The following is a 13367-nucleotide window of genomic DNA, read 5'->3' as shown; positions in this document are numbered from 1 at the left end:
AAACCGGGTCTCGGCGTGACGAGCTTGTCAGTGAGCATGGTGAGTATTAGTGAGTACTGACAGTATGTATGGGTCAGTAATGATAGCGACTACTGGTGACTCTTACGAGTAGGTGTTCATGACCGAGTGCGTTTGAGTATTAACCCCGAGTATGGGTTAATATTAATTACAAGTATGGGTAAATATTGATATCATTGGTGTGGGTCAATATGGATGCGGTTTGTATCTGGTTTGTAGGCCGTGATATAACCGAAATACTGGTAAAACAACATTAAACTCAACCGACACTCACTCAGGGCTTTCAATCCACATCAAGCTGACACGCCCTTATCTTACAAAGATACTGGTCAACGCAACGTTAACTACTCGACACCGGCACAAACTACACATTTCCCTTATAGTAATGCTGCTGTCACTTGAGACATACTTTATCCAAAAATGGAGATTAACTGTACTTCGGATACATACCTAAATCACATACAAATTACAGAAACCACTCATAAAAAATACACTGGGCCTTGAAAAGCAATTGGAATATTAAACTTCACGCTCCAAATATTTTCCCAAACCCACTGTGAACAAGATCTTGAATAAGATCCTGTTTGGACGAATGTGTGTTGTGTATTTCCCCTACAAGATGGCGGTGTGGTTCACGGTTGTGTGGATATCGCTGTTTGTGTCCCAGACAGGTGAGTGGCTAAATATATGTTATATGCCATACATAGTATCTATCTGACGACTTGCCTTCCCTCTACATGTATATAAACTTGTGAGCCTCACCCCGGCTGTCTGACGACTTGCCTTCCCTCTACATGTATATAAACTTGTGAACCACACCCCGGCTGTCTGACGACTTGCCTTCCCACTACATGTATAAACTTGTGAACCACACCCCGGCTGTCTGACGACTTGCCTTCCCACTACATGTATAAACTTGTGAACCTCACCCCGGCTGTCTGACGATTTGCCTTCCCACTACATGGATATAAACATTTGAACGTTTCTTCTATGTGGTTTATCTTCATATATAAGATAGGTGCCCGACAAATAGCAAAGAACAGTGAAGAGCGAAGTGTGGTATATTTCACCATAAAACATTGTTCTATCATGACGTCATTTCTGGAGATTCGAACATGCGCTCGCAACTTGATGACGTCGTATTTTGAGAGGGGAGGGTATAGTGAGTTGTTCGCCATATGTAGACGGGCAGATAAACGCGATGGTCGAATGATCGTCCGACCGCCCTGCATTGTGGTATAAACGTAACGAAGTCAGTTTTTGTAAATATATACATCAACAACAATAACGCCACAGACTGCTTAATGATTATCACAAAAAGAACTACAGACATCAATACGAAATTAACAATAAAATAATAAATCAATAATTAATCAACAGTTCCTTACGACACAATTATTAGACACGGTAATCTTAATCTGTACGTATAAAACAATGCCCAGCTTACGGTAACTATATACAGAAGAAGGTAATTCATTATGATTTTTTTCGCAAAGGTCAAATTTTCTTAAACCAAGTGTGCAAACGGCAAAACGAGCACAATATGACCCCTGCTACCGCCATGGTGAATAACACAAGATGTGCAGCGAAGCAGTGTAAAGGGAAGTAACTGCTAAAATGGATGGCGCTGTATTTAGTCTTGCAGCATTTCACTGCCTAGGTTGTGGGTTCGAGATGCGGAATGTTTTCAGATTTTTATTTATTTCTAAAGGGAAGTAAGAACGAAACGTGCGGCGGACTTTTTGATGATGCGGCGGTGCCTGAGAACCTAGTCTTTTTTGTATCCTTATAGTGGACTATAAAAGCAAACATGACGTCAACTCAGTAATACACCGAATGTAAATAAACCATTGAACATCTAGTTTAGATTGAATTAAACCAGGCAGTCGGCAACGACACTTATCTGCGCGCTCATCTTGACCAGCGTGCCAAGATATTTGATACGTGTTTGTTTATCGATCTACTCGTGACAACATCACAGTGTAAACGAATCTGACTGCAGCTAGCGTGCCGTGATACATTGGACAGCGGTTGACTGGTCGACAGCGGTTGAGTAACTGGTAACTTGATATGTATGTTACCATTTGACGCGTGTATATATGTAAAATATACCACTTTGCAAAACAAGAAATGGAAGCTAAAAGTAGCATTTGCCAATTCCATTGCGTATTACATTGCTTGCCCAATACTTGCCATTTGTCCGTAATGTCACGCTTTGACTGGCCAAGATGACCACTGTCATGTTCCTTTCCGTATGTGACAAGATCATACTTGCATGCTTTCTGCATGCATTTCCCCGAATACGTTGCATTTGGGTATATTCACCCAGAAATAATGTTTAGAGGTATCGTTGAATATGTCCACTCTATCACTCCTCACACGATCACCTACCGTCCTCCATAAGTACTTATACAAAAAGGGAGAATTGTTTGAAGGCGCATTTATTCCAATATACATGCACGGTATTTGTAAGTCCTTGCACTACATACGAAGTGATGTACAGTAGCGGTTGTGCATCGTCTCATTTCCCTTTGTCTATTCGACAGCAAGAACCTTATTTCTGTGGATGTGTACGAGACATAGTTAACACACACTACTACTGTTTATGGTATAAGCATGCCGACAAGAAGTACAATGCGCACGCTAAAAGAAATCCTCCTCCCCATTCCCACAAAAAAACAACATCACACGCCTGCTTGTAAATGTGTCTTTGATATTTTATTTAATATCAACCATATCAGTACAATGAATTGAGGAATTCGAATTTGCACAAAGAACCAATTTTCCTACATGTAGATGGTCCTAATATAGCATAACATTGTATGTACACTATTTTCTGTCACCTTCCATATATTTCATAGATACAAGTGATTCTTACGTTGTAGCTGCATGCCCCCATGGAATGTTTGGTCGTGACTGTCTCTATACCTGCAACTGCGAAGAGGACACTGATTGTGAAACCAGGAAAGGTTGCGAATGTTCTTCTGGATGGGATGGGCCTACATGTCAGCGAGGTATTGTCTCAGAGTTAGATAATCTACAGGGCGAGTGAGTGATTAGTGCTTAACGCCACATCCGAAATAGAAAAGTCATTTCGGGTGAGACACTTTTATAAGTTTATGAAATTCGTCGATGGACAAGAACGGTGACATTTTCAGTCGTCCATTCATTTTTCCACAGCTATTTGCCCTTCACGCCAAGTGGAAAGTCCAGGCGTGTTATTCTACTGCATTGTCAACTTATATTTACATGTATTTCAATCTATCTAAGTGCAACATTCTAATCCTGAAACGATTTTCATTTAAGAAATTAATATTCTGGACACTATGTGTACTCTGTCCTAAGCAACATGGCCCTGCAACGGGAGGCTGTCGCCAGCTCCGAACAACATTGGTACATGGGCGCCAAGGCCGCCGTGGATGGGGGTCTGCACAATAGGTTTCTGACCAAACTAAACTCGTCGGAACCAGGATGGGTGAAAATTAAACTTGATTCGGGAATGTATGCACCAAGGGTCAAAGTGTTTCTAAATAAGAAATGTAAGTCAATAAAACAAAAATATCAGGATAAGTAGCTTATAGTATGATCTATGTATATTTTGAGCTACATAAGCTTGTAAACTTGGCCCTCGTACATATTTCAAGTATTGTATTGGGTTAGGGGAATTATTTTTACGCCTTTTGTAAATTATTTGAAAGATTCTCCAATTTGTGTAAATCGATGGGGACCCTTAGGTTTTTAATGATGTTATATAATGTAGATTTCCAATTGGGGAGTTAATCTGTAATGTTAGGGGTAACATTGAACATTATTATGCCTCAGGAGTGAGTTTTGAGAGCAGAACTACTAACCCCATATGAGCCCGTATACTGTCATTAAAAATCCAAGATGGTTGTTACTGACTTAATATGAGACCATACGCGTACACCGTCAGTAACAGCCATTTTGGATTTTCCAACACCCACCTCAGATATTTCACATGAAGATTCTGGTACACAAATTCGTTATTCGACACTGATTTGTGTTTTAATATCATTAATTTTGATGTGCAAGGACGTTAATGTATTTTTGGAACACGTTCGTGACTTTAATAAAGATTATATAAATTTAAAATTATCAACAAGGTTTGGCCTCTGAGGAGAGTAGTCTCCCTTTGACCTTTAACGCCTTAGATAGTGTTTTGAGTTTTAAGTTTTGACATGACATGTGCGACAAGGATACCAAATAGTGTAAACTTTTCGGCATTATAAATTCGTTATGGTGTTTTTAGTTGCCGTATGCGGTGACGCCTCGTCCAATATTTTTTACTGCTAACCTAATATGACACCGTATACGGCAACTGAAGAATTCCTATTTCGATTACAAGGTGAAAAAGCTCAATTTACATTCATGGTCACATGATTAGTTTGATCAAAATTCGAGTGTTTACCCTTTGTGACAGGAGTACTGTTGTATGGTGTCAGACACACTCACTTTTTAAGCATATTGTGTTGCTGGCAGGTCCAGCGGGTAGGGTAGGGCAGGGCAGGGCAGGGCAGGGCAGGGCAGGGCAGGTTTACCTTTATCACGAATATTTAGTGTCATCACTAATTTTCAGCGACCCATTAATATAATTTTAACCGCTATTTTGCCTTTTACGCCCAAATGGACTGTGTGTCGTCAGATAATCGAGGCTAATTAATGTTTGGTGTTGACATTTTATGTTTCACGGTTAAGGCACCGAACGTACTTTGATTCCAAATTAAAAGTGTAGTTATGCCTGTTTAGAGCTTTGATTTCTTCTGTAGCTCCATATAACAAAAGTGGCCTTCAAGTATATACTTCGGCAGTCGGTGACGAATACCCTGGGAGACTATGTTACACCTTCACAGGGAACTACACGGACATGCTGGAGGTGACGTGTCCCGTCGTGGCGCTGTTTGTTCGAGTGTATCTCAACACCATTAACAGCAACAATAAAAACATAGTCCTGGATCTTGCAGAGGTGCAGGTGATAGGCAAGTATTCCTTGGTGCTTAGCTTTCTGTATCTAGTTGAATTAATAATGTCCATTAAAGAGACACAGTAAGGGCAATAAGACTACAAAGACTTTCAAAATAATATCATGTATGACGCGTGAACTTGACTTGAACTAGTTTTTGTCTAAATGTGTCATCTATAACATATTGAAAACAATTTTCTAAGTACTTTATTATTTATGTATTGTAATTGATGCATAGTAGATGGTGAAATATGATTAAATATAGGACAATATGTGATTTGTTCTTGTTACATCAATATTAACTGCACTCAAACACATCTTGGTACATGTCAACGCCAAACCAATCGCATTGGAATTGTTCATATATATGTGTTTTTACTTTCCAAAATGTCCCAGTTCTTAGTGGTTCTGTGTGAATGCTTGAAAATGTGAGTCGTTACGATGTGACTAGCCGGGTTAGAATTGTCAAGCCATGCATGCTTGTGGTAAGAAGCGGCTAACGGGTCGACAAACTCGCTGTCTTAGTTGATGCATGTCATCGTATCCCAATTGCGTAGATCGATGCTCGTGATGTCACTACGCGCTGTAATAAAGTTCCTTACATGCTCCGGTTCACAAGTCGAGAATTGCACAGGCCGCCATATGTGAATTTGGATTCGAACAGTTAAATCATCCCCCCTGCAGCCCAGACTTAGCCCCCAGTGACAATTTCCTGTTCCGGCAAATGAAATCTGCCCTAGGTGGAAGACGCTTCCAGGATGACGAGGACATAAGGTCTGCCACAGAGGCCTGGTTAGAAGGCCAATCTGCGGATTTCTATAAAAGTGGTATTGAAAGCTTGAAGGACAAATGGAATAAGTGTACTGAGGCGAATGGAGATTATATTGAAAAATAAAAGTTCAAAAGATATTCTGCGACTTGGTCTTATATTAAAGTTGCAAAATTTATTGAAGGCCCCTCGTATGCAGCTCAATGAGAACCCAAGGTCCACAGATTTGTTTTTCTCTACAGGTTGTTCTCCTGGAACGTATGGGGCTGACTGTACTGAATTCTGTTTCTGCAACGGCCATCCTTGTCACCCAATCACAGGTCATTGTCTACTGGAAGGTATGTATGCCACACGAAGTTGAAAGCTATACGTGCACACGTGCAACCATGTTCTCTCCATGTTAGCTTCTAAGTTAATAACACTACATGTAGATAAACTATAATTGTGTCCTACATGTGCGATATATTGTATTCTAAACTGAGGTTGCTCTTTTTAATTTGTTTTTATTTGGATTACATGCAAATGTCCCGTGAGCAATGACAGTTGAAGAGGAAATACAGAAACAGTATGCGCATGGCCAATGTGCAGTAACCATAGATTCTCAAACATATAAACCTGACTACCAACTCATGACCACCGTTTAGACAAACGTTGTTTTACATTGCTGTTAATTTGTGTTGTTAATGGTGCACATTTTCCTGTGATATCAATACCACTGTTTTAATAGTGAGTACGAGTACTATGTATTGTCAGATATTTGGCAAGGTTAGTTTAGTGAAAGTTTAGTCTAAGATATTACCTATACATAAATATGTTTGGAAGTGGGGAATTTGACAATGTGTTTCACAGATCCATCGGGGGAAAAGACGCATCTTTAATCTGAAAACGCTGTTTACACATATATACCTTGAAAAAAGTTAGGCACCCTGAGATAATGAGTTCTATAATTTCAGCTGTAATGACAATTGGTGATTATGATAGAAATGGTGTTACACGGTGACACCGGAATTCACATTAGGCGGTTTGTGAGAAAACATAGTCAAACCAAATCGACGTCGGTCCAACTGAATCGCTTTAGAGAAGCAGGGATAGCGTCCTGCGGAGTCATCAAACACCGATACTGGCCGTTCACCATCAGAGGTGGGTTTTAGCACGATGACAGGCATGGAATCAGAGAACCTGGCGGAAAATTTACTGGTCTGACGAAATCAGGTTCCTACTAAAGTCACGGATGGACGACTGAGGGATTTGAGGCACAGGAAAACAGCATTTTCACTCAGGAACACGAGACCAACTGTCATTTATGGAGGAGGCTCGATAATGATTCGGCGGTATATGTCACACGATTGCAAGTTGAACCTGGTCACCATACAAGGCAACATCACAGGGAATCTGTCCATCCGATTTACCTTTCAACAAGCACCAACTCGCAAAAAGCCTCAATTCATGGATGATAACGCCAGACCACATCGTTCCCGAGCAGCGATAGCTACCTCCAGAACAACGCTAGGGCAAATGCCCTGGAATGCCATGAGTCCAGATCTGAAACATATTTGGTACATGCTTGGGTGTAGTATACAATATACACAGATGGTTGTGCTACATTATCGCGATTAAAATATAACCTCAGCTGTCGCTGGTGTTGGTTTCTTATTGTCATAAGGTTGTTTTTAAGAGTTCACATTCGTTTATTTTATTCCAGTACTTGTTTGACTAGTCACTGACATATTTCTGGGGTTGCTTAACCCTTTTTCAGGTGGATACAACGAGAATGTATAACAGTTGAAGATATAAAGCATTTGTAGGCTAATCGTCAGTTATTTGAAATATTTTCATATAACACTAATAGTTATTTATGCAATAACTTCAACGAAAGCAACATGAGTTATGTGGGAGAGTCTATACCGTGACAACTATACTCCGTGTACTGTTTCGGGCAGAAATTGTACACACCATTGTCCGCTTGCCGAATTCTTTCTGTGACTCCAATCCTTATGTCCTGTGACGTTTCATTTCATCAAAGGTAGTCACTTATTTAGCACCATAATGTCTTGTAATCAAAAGCATATCAAGGACGTGTATCACCATGCACAGCTAATGGTAAATTCAGTTCACTCTCATTTTTGCTTGTAAGTTGCAGGTACTGTGTCAGTGTCCCCGCTCTCGTCCTCGTCCTCGTCCTCAGCTTCCTCATCTGCAAACGCAGGGCTTATTGGTGGAATGATTGGATTTGGCTTGGCTGTGCTTATCTGTGCGTTTCTTTGGATTTCCAAAAGACAAAGGTACACAATAGGAATTGGTTGCTTCGGAGCTGAATATCAACCTGTCATTAATACATTGTAAAACAACTTGTCAACTGTTTGAGCATATGGGCGAGAACTTTCACACTTGATTACTCCAAAATATGTCAGAATGTAAAGAGACACCTGGTGTCGAGATGCACTTTTTCCAGATATCCTTTTTTTAAAAATATACTCAGCAACAAAAGTTCCTGTGACAACCCTTTCCCTTGGCAAAACGTGTCCTTCATGAAGCAGTCATGCAATTGATGATGTAAACCAGGGTGCAAAAGCACGCGTATTGTAGGGATTCGGTATGCATTGTTTCTGCTTGTCTGCAACCCGGAAAACATCAATTTTCAATCATTATTTGAAGTTTGGAGATGCCACGCCTACCTGAAAATGACCGCTTCAGAACCACTCTGTATGCTCAAGGAACATTGTAGAGTGAAGCTGCTAGGAGAATAAACCTGCTCATGATCAGAAACACTATTTGGACATTATGGCAGCGGTGGCAGCAAACAAACACTATCAGAGACCGACCAAGTAGCGGCAGGCCCCCCGTTACGTTCGTCCGTCAAAATCGTTGGATTCGAACCACCCATCTGCGAAATCGGTTCAAGCCTGCAACAGTCACTGCGAGAACCATCCCTGGCCTTTTGCCGAATATCGGCACAGTCTGTAAGTCGCCGTCTTACGAGGAGACAAGCCAGACGCATAATTCTGACCAAAATTCACCACCGATTGCGTCTGCGTCATAACGTCATGTCTGTGCTTGACATATGTCATTAAATGCGTTTTACTGGTTCATTGTCCGATATGAATTCTTTTAGTTGCGTGCGTCTACTTTGATAAGGTTCTTGATTTTATAGCGTGTCACAGGAACTTTTGTTGGTGAGTATTGTTAGGGTTGTTCCTCTGTTGAACAAGTTACTTTTTTGTTAATATTGCTGGGTCCAGCAGACTTGCATCTTTTAGGCGCATCATGATCATACGTAAATTGTCAGCACCACACTGGCGGTCATGGCTCTCAACAATACGGTAGTCATCACTACTTCTCCAACATTACGCCCACGTGCCTTATTATAAAACTTTTCAAAAGCGATGTTAAATGCAACTCATTATCGTTGTTTGTTTTGCTCACAGATTGTGTCGGATTTGGGGAAACACTGAGGCTGATCATGTTGAACACGTTCATCTTATAAATGGAGGAGTAGATGGGATGAGATGCGATGTGAGTAATGTTTACGAGGACATATGGCCTCTGGAATCATCGAGGGAGATGAACTCTCAAACAGATCGTAAGGATTTAGATATCTGAAAGACATTTTGATGTAGACTTTTGCTACCAGACATATAGTAAGGTAATATTCTGTTCAGGTGTTGTTTTCATGTGAACAATTGACCTGCCTTTCCATGTGTTTGTGAGTGCAGCCGTCGTTGGGACAAGATATGCTCTGCTCACCTTTTCGCGAAAACATGGTATCATCGCTATTTGATAGTGACATAGGATATATATAGCCCTCCAAAACAAAAATACCAAAAAACAACCTAAATTAATAACTCAAATACTTAAAAACTCCAACGACCTAACTAAGACAAATTCCAAATTCTATATAAGCAGCCCCTAAACCCCCCTCTTGGATTGCACACACCACTTTCGCCCCTTTCGGGAAGCACATTAAATGGCCTGGCCGGGCCCGTGTGCGAAATACGCATCAGTCGGAAAGCGCACGTTAAATCTCCAAAGTAAGTAAGTAAGCAGATACCTCACACTTTGACTCATGGATTTCAATACCGATCAAACACTCTCTTTACGTCAAGCGGTTCAACTTGACTCAGTCTGTGGTATTCAAGGCTGTGTAAGGTGTAATTGTGTTGGAACTAAACGGTGTCATTTCAGTGATTATGTCTAATTACTGAAGGTTTCAGTAATTAGACATAACCACCGAGTGAATCAGTTATTAGACATAATCACTGAAATTTTCAGTCATTAGACTTAATCACTGATTATACTTGTTTCATGTAACACACACACACATATATATATATATATATATATATATATATATATATATATATATATATATATATAAATATAATACTAAACGAGCTCCCGTGTAATACCAATTTTATGAAACGAGTGCAGAGTTCTGGTATCTGACGAGCGAAAGCGAGTCAGATACCATAACTATTCACGAGTTTCATAAAATTGGTTTTACACGGGAGCGAGTTTAGTATTTTATTTATTACTGGCCATTTATAACGTTTTTAGAATTATACTGTTGAGTGTGAATAGGCTGACACCTACACGATCCACGGCATAATCCAACTGAGTTTAACACAGTAATACTTCAAATACGTCAAAAGTTGAAACGTATGAATTTAATACCATCCAACGGTCCACCTTTAGAATTCAGTCGTCCGTTCCACAAAATTATCGTAGCCTTAAGGTTATCGCAACTCACATACTTTAACTTAGAAAAACGACTGTCGTCGCGCTAGAGTACGATCGCCTTGTGGAACGGGGCCTTGCACCTCAAAGTTTACGATCACGTCGCAATACCCGATGACGTAATTTGTGGAATTTTGTTGCAAGATCCTTCGGCGAAACAATGCCATGTGACGTCAACCTAGCAACAAGGTTGCTGGGGTCATCGAGTGTGCATAAGCTCCTCTCAGTGATCTATCATCCCCACACGCAATGCCGTTGAATAAGCCAAGGGATGTTGAGAGCTTACAATACTTGTTCGTGAAACGTGTTCCGAGAGTACATAAGCACGCGTTTTGGTATTTCACAATGTGTAATATAGCTGTATGTTTATTAAACGGGTTATCTCTTCACGGGCAAGTAATATATATATATATATATATATATATATATATAGATATATATATATATATATATATATATATATATATATATATATATATATACTGGCTTCCAATCAACTCATAACAATAACTGTATTGTTTTACCCATCATGCCTTGGCAATCCTATTTATGTACATCAATCAGGCTTTATACTTTAACCTTTTCTATATAACCACCAACTACCCACATACATATAACCTTCCAACTTCACATTTCCGTACATCACATGCATGATAACAGCGTTAGTATCTACACCGAAACGTCTGTAGTCATTGTATTTAGGAAGTCGTATATACATAGAACCATCTCCATTGTTCAATATTTACTGTAAGTAACGTTGTAAACTAAGACTGAATATGTTATTTACTGTTTTTGAAACATTGTGATGTTGATTGATTCGGAGTTTAACAGTTGTTCAAAATAAAAGTTCGGTCTTTCTTATTTACTCATGGTCGCCTGGTTTTGTTTCTCAAAATTATTATTTTCCTATATATACAAGGCAGTGAAGACATTTATTTTACAAACACAGTTAGGTGTTTCTGACATAACAAATGATGAAAATAAACTACAACGCATGTGTGTGAATGGGGTTGTTTTATATGGATTAGTAGGCGCACACGAGTGACTTTGTTATATATTGTGAGTGAATTTGGTTTAACGCCTCTATGAACAGTATTCCACTTATAATACGGCGTGTCAGCTTAATGTGGGAGGAATGCCCGGAGTGATGCAGGTCTCAGGAGCACTGTTTTATCTTTTCGTGGCGTCTGCTGTAACAGCCGCTGTTATACATGTGAAATTACACCCACATTCATGTGTTCGTTCGTTCATAATCTGTTATTATACGTGCGCCTCACTGGATGTCGGTACATTTGTACGCGCCTGTGGCTTACTGTTGTACGACAATAACGGTTTTGTGTCAAACGGTTATCGTCCTTTCGTTAAACCTCAAACAAAATGTATTTTGCAATTTTAAGCAACCTCTAAACAGACACACGAATGATTGATATCATCAACATCTTCTGAACAGATTGATATTACAAGCAACTTCTGAACAGACACACGAATGATTGATATAAGCAACGTCTGAACAACCAGACGAATGATTGGTATTACAAGCAACTTCTAAACAGACACACGAATGATTGATATCATTAGCATCTTCTGAACAGAATGATTGATATTACAAGCAACCCCTGAACAGACACACGAGTGATTGATATCATCAGCATCTTCTGAACAGAATGATTGATATTACAAACAACTTCTGAACAGACACACGAATGATTGATATAAGCAACATCTGAACAACCAAACGAATGATTGATATTATAAGCATCTTCTAAACAGACATACGAATGATTGGTATTACAAGCAACTTCTAAACAGACACACGAATGATTGATATCAGTGATATCAGAATCTTCTGAACAGAATGATTGATATTACAAGCAGCCTCTGAACACACGTATTAAATATATATATATATATATATATATATATATATATATATATATATATATATAAATATCAGCATCTTCTGAACAGAATGGTTGATATTACAAGAAACTACAGAACAGACACACGAATGATTGATATCTTAAGCTTCTTCTGAACAGAATGATTGATATTACAAACAACTTCTAACCAGACAAACGAATGATTGATATCATAAGTAGGTTCTAAACAAAAGAGTGATTGATATTATAAGCAACTTCAGAACGGACACAGGAATGACAACAACAATACTAATGTGTGATTTTGCATAAAAATGTAAATATGAAATGAAGATTATGTAATGAGACTGTCCAGCACATTGTCAGTGGATGCCCAGCATTAGCACAGACACAGTATCTTAAGCGACATGATGGCGTGGCTCGATTATTTTATTACCGTCTTCGCCATGCTTGTGGTTTATATACAGAGGTCCATACTTGATACGACCCAAAATATGTAGAGGGGAGCATGGAAAATGATAAATACAAAATGCTTTGGAATAGTCTCTTATGTAGCCCCAGACTTGCCAAGGCCAACAAACCTAATCTAGTCCTTTTTGCTAAATCAATGAAATAATTTATATCATATAAATCCTGAGAATGCGTTTCCTGAGAGAAGTCCCATTTGCTGTCTGGACTGCGTGTAGAGGGGACAAGAACCCTGAGCTGATGATGATCCTTACCAGCCTGACCGTGCCAGGATCACCCGAACCCTCTTCGCTGCATATATTCGTTTATTTTAATCTGTGCATAATAATAAAAATGTCATTTGATATATAAAATACACTTAAGATCTCTTTGCAGTCTCAGATTATTTAGAATACTTAACAAATGGAAAACATTCTTAACCTGGTTTAGAGTGAGTGAGTATGTTTTTAATTGCCTTTTAGCAATTACTATTTCACCAGTACCACGGCGAGGAGTTTCCCATCTGGACAATCGATCTCGG

At 39.4% G+C, this 13367-nt stretch overlaps 1 protein-coding gene across 2 annotated transcripts; it reads left to right on the top strand.

Annotated features, from left to right (window-relative positions):
- Positions 1-596: 596 nt before the first annotated feature.
- LOC124136214 lies at positions 597-9715 on the top strand. Of its 2 annotated transcripts, none has more exons than XM_046502079.2 (7): positions 597-689; positions 2904-3032; positions 3363-3557; positions 4806-5015; positions 6011-6106; positions 7909-8050; positions 9194-9715. In XM_046502079.2, the coding sequence occupies exons 1-7, from the start codon at positions 611-613 to the stop codon at positions 9366-9368; spliced, it is 1026 nt and encodes a 341-aa protein (XP_046358035.2). In that variant the 5' UTR covers positions 597-610; the 3' UTR covers positions 9369-9715. The 2 variants fall into 2 exon arrangements, with proteins under 2 accessions (XP_046358035.2, XP_046358034.2); XM_046502078.2 differs by having other exon boundaries at positions 7903-8050.
- Positions 9716-13367: the final 3652 nt, after the last annotated feature.

This window comes from Haliotis rufescens, unplaced genomic scaffold (genome assembly GCF_023055435.1).
Source record: "Haliotis rufescens isolate VD_foot unplaced genomic scaffold, xgHalRufe1.0.p SCAF_2, whole genome shotgun sequence".
Lineage (NCBI taxonomy): Eukaryota > Metazoa > Mollusca > Gastropoda > Lepetellida > Haliotidae > Haliotis > Haliotis rufescens.
The sequence above is the reverse complement of the archived record's forward strand: the minus strand, read 5'-3'. Positions and strand labels throughout refer to the sequence as shown.

Coding starts and splice junctions, on each gene's coding strand:
- LOC124136214 (XM_046502078.2), top strand. CDS start 611: ATGTGTGTTGTGTATTTCCCCTACAAGATGGCGGTGTGGTTCACGGTT. Junction 3,558..4,805: donor AGTGTTTCTAAATAAGAAAT/GTAAGTCAATAA, acceptor TTTCTTCTGTAG/CTCCATATAACAAAAGTGGC. Junction 6,107..7,902: donor AGGTCATTGTCTACTGGAAG/GTATGTATGCCA, acceptor TTTGCTTGTAAG/TTGCAGGTACTGTGTCAGTG.